The sequence below is a fragment of the Trachymyrmex septentrionalis genome, unplaced genomic scaffold (assembly GCF_001594115.1).
Source record: "Trachymyrmex septentrionalis isolate Tsep2-gDNA-1 unplaced genomic scaffold, Tsep1.0 scaffold20, whole genome shotgun sequence".
NCBI classification, from domain to species: Eukaryota; Metazoa; Arthropoda; class Insecta; order Hymenoptera; family Formicidae; genus Trachymyrmex; species Trachymyrmex septentrionalis.
This window is the reverse complement of record NW_017305180.1, coordinates 1431625-1435018: the sequence shown is the minus strand read 5'-3', so window position 1 is coordinate 1435018 and position 3394 is coordinate 1431625. Positions and strand designations below refer to the sequence as shown.

Sequence of the window (3394 nt, the reverse complement as noted above, 5' to 3'; positions counted from 1 at the left end):
ATGGCGATCGTTGAGAGAATACAAGATTATGGCTCAAGGATAAAGCCATTTCTTGGTGGATGGAGGAATATCGTTACCGGCTTGATCTATCACAATGCTTGCACGCAAACACGCAGCAACGACGGAACGAAAAGTAGGATCACACAGACCATTGCGGTCGTGGACACGGTCACTGACGTCGTCCACGATCAGGCAGTGCAGGTGGAGGCGATGCAATTTTTGCCCGATGCACGTGACAGAATTATAGTACCTGGAATTTCTTCCTTTAGAACACTGGCATCGATCGAAGAGATCAAACCGTTATCCTATCAGGATAATAGTAGAATTCTTGATAGTGTTGTTAAAATACAGAGATGTTATAGGTAAGTGCGGATTTTATTATGAATAAGATACTACGAATAATTTATAATGCATAGGATAGAGCAGGGCTTTTTTATTTCTCGCGTTCATTTCTCGCGATAGTGCTTATGTTTCTGAACAGCACATTTTGAATATTCAAAAGTTGTGCTAGTGCTCTCAAGAAACGATCGTTGTTGCATAATGTAGCTGCTGTAAGCACGTCACTGTAAAGAGATATCGTTTATCGTCGTAAATTCTTAAAGTTTCTTTAAAGTTGAAACTGGTGGAGTAACCTCGCTTATCCTATATTCTAATTTGACATAATATTGTACAAAGAATGTTTAAATTAGTATAACTTTTAGTATTCTGCAATTATTTCTCAACTTTTTCTTGAGACAATATAAAAATATTATAATGTAGAGGTGTCATTTTATTACGAACAAGATATTTATAAAATGTACAGAATGGCGCAAAATGTCATCATTTACCTTATATTATATAACATATTTATTTTTAACAGAATTGGTACAGAATTATTTATCAAAATTTTCTCTCGAAAAGTTGGATAATTAAATAGTATTACATTTCATGCGTCCTCTTATATATATATTAGTTTATTTTTACACACTAAAAAATGTTTACATTAGCGAAAATACACCTCTTTAAAATTTTTTTAATTACTTCTAAACTTTTGTTGAGACAATATAAAAATGTTACAAAGTTAAAGAAATTTTAATTTTTATTAATCTATTTACACAATTTAATTCGTGAAAATATACTTTTGTGTATATCAGAATGAAAATTTTATTACAATTAAATTCAAAGCAATTATCAATTTGGGTCGGTTTGCAGGGCTTATCGAGACAGAGTGGCGGCCACAGCGACCGCTTTCCAAGTGGCTGATGTTTCTCGATGTGATGAGGCGAACGTGATCGAGCACGCAGAATGTTCTCAGATGTTGTCCACCTACAGTGGCACGGATTTCGTGATACTAAATCGCTGTTCGCCACGTACGAGTTCAGACTTTGAGTCGCTCTACAATCTCCTAGACCGCTGGCGAATCCTTGAGACCGAGCGAGCGAGTCTTCTTGGATCATCGAGAATCGCAGCCTGTGGCCTAATCTTGTCAAAAGAAGTCGAGTTGTTGCGCGCTATAGACTCCATGAAGACCATTGTTCGTCTCAAGAATAGAGAACAAAAACGATATAGATTCCTAGATGAATTATCCAGATCGATTACCTGGCAGGACAGTCGAGGTCGGCCGATTCTGGTAGACACTTTGCGTGTTCAGCGAGCCCGCCAACACAGGAACGTTTATGCCTTGCTAGCTAACGAGAATTTGTCTATCACAGAACGGGTCGACTTATTACACGACGTAAAACACATCGCTGACATGCACACGTGCAGCCAATCGCATGAGCTCGTTTATTTAGTTGACCAAGAGCTAGATCTTTTAACGTGTCACGTGAATACAAGCAGACTTAATTGGCTCAGGAATCGACTGAAGCTGAGCTTTCTTAAGCTGGCACGCAATACTCTGCAAGGTTTTTCAATGTTTTCTTTCATTTACGACGGCAGCATAATAGGTTTTTTTACAAATAATTTGTAAAACTGTAAATAAAAACTTAAATAGTTAAAAAAAGAATTTATATACATATATGCAGAATTATTTTTAAATTTTAAGATAAGAATTCAGATATTAATTAATAATTTCTATTCATCTCAGGCGATATCGAGGAAGACATACATTTGTTCGACTGGTCGAATACCAACATCACGCGGCTATGTAGAACCTGCGGCAAGCTCTTATCCTTAGAGAAGTTTCCCCGTGAAAGACGACTGCGCTCTTCTTCTTGTATCTACTGTACGTCTATTCGAACTCGGAAAGGCCCTCGCATCGTGTATGAGCCGTACGAGAGAATGTTATGGGAAGTCAGACGTTTCGAAGCCAAGATGGGTTGCTATGGCAGTTTAGCTTTCGTGATCGGAGTCAAGGTCATCTGTCGTTTGGTGAACAAAGTCTGGCATGGTAAGTCTGGTATTTCGGAGTGCGACGACCTCGACGAGCTAAGATTGACTCGCTTCCGACGTGAGCTTGAATGGGCGCCCTGGAATTCCTTATTACTGACGAAAACCGAGGTAGCAATTCATCACGGAATCATTGATATTGAGAGCTTCTACGATTCATCACTCCTGCAGAAATTTTGTATAAAGAATCTCCAAGCAAAAGTACATTTTGAATCAATCGTTCATGCGCAGAGAAACATTGTGACACCATCCTCGACGGAAGATCAATAATTGAATTTTTTTCTTACGTAATCTTACAATTAGAATGTTTGTCAGTGTTATAAATAATTTCAGCAGTTTTGTGTTATCATTATCGTTATATATTTTATTTGCGTGGAAGACACACATACACAGATACAAATGGACGTATCATTTTAAGATTTAATTTGATTTATTCGTTTTCATCTTCTAAGTTAATAATTAGGTTATTTATATTATACAAGTCTAGATTAATAAATATTTTGTTATTAGAAGTGTGAAATGTATGAAAAACTTGTACTTTACATTAATTATGAGTATATAATAATTAATTAAGAGTGGTCTATTTCTTTATATAATACATATCGATCGCAATGCTATACATTTAATAGCGATAACATTCTAAAGTTAATAAAAGTAAGAAAGAAGAAGACGGAGAGTAAATTTCAAATTTTATAGGAATGCGGATAATCTTTAACTTATAATTTTGCCTACTATTTTCCTATATCGTATAAAAGTTATATTGTTTATAGAAATAGTTAGAAAGAGTTGTCAAAGTATTAACACAGTTTAATACAGGCCGAAAACTCAATTTCTGATGTAAAAAAAGATAAAAAATTTGTTGGATTTCTATTTATGATTCGCACAACACCTTTACCAGCTGTTGCGTAATAACAATTGTTCTCCACAATTGTACGAGTGCAGTATATGTGTTTCTACGGTTCCACGAGAGAAATTTCGCGAGTTGAAGGCTCGTTCTAAGCCAATTACCAAGTTGTAGAGAAATGTG

The 3394-nt window shown here is 35.9% G+C and overlaps 1 protein-coding gene across 1 annotated transcript; it reads left to right on the top strand.

Annotated features, from left to right (window-relative positions):
• Positions 1–2637, top strand: LOC108747673 (IQ and ubiquitin-like domain-containing protein). The gene is made up of 3 exons (XM_018485296.1): positions 1–362; positions 1192–1883; positions 2066–2637. Exons 1-3 carry the CDS (start codon positions 1–3, stop codon positions 2635–2637), a joined length of 1626 nt encoding a protein of 541 aa, XP_018340798.1.
• Positions 2638–3394: the final 757 nt, after the last annotated feature.

Excerpts from the sequence above, each read along its gene's own strand:
- LOC108747673 (XM_018485296.1), top strand. The coding sequence starts at position 1 with ATGGCGATCGTTGAGAGAATACAAGATTATGGCTCAAGGATAAAGCCA. Across the intron at positions 363-1,191 it reads AAAATACAGAGATGTTATAG|GGCTTATCGAGACAGAGTGG; the intron begins GTAAGTGCGGAT and ends GTCGGTTTGCAG. Across the intron at positions 1,884-2,065 it reads GGCACGCAATACTCTGCAAG|GCGATATCGAGGAAGACATA; the intron begins GTTTTTCAATGT and ends TATTCATCTCAG.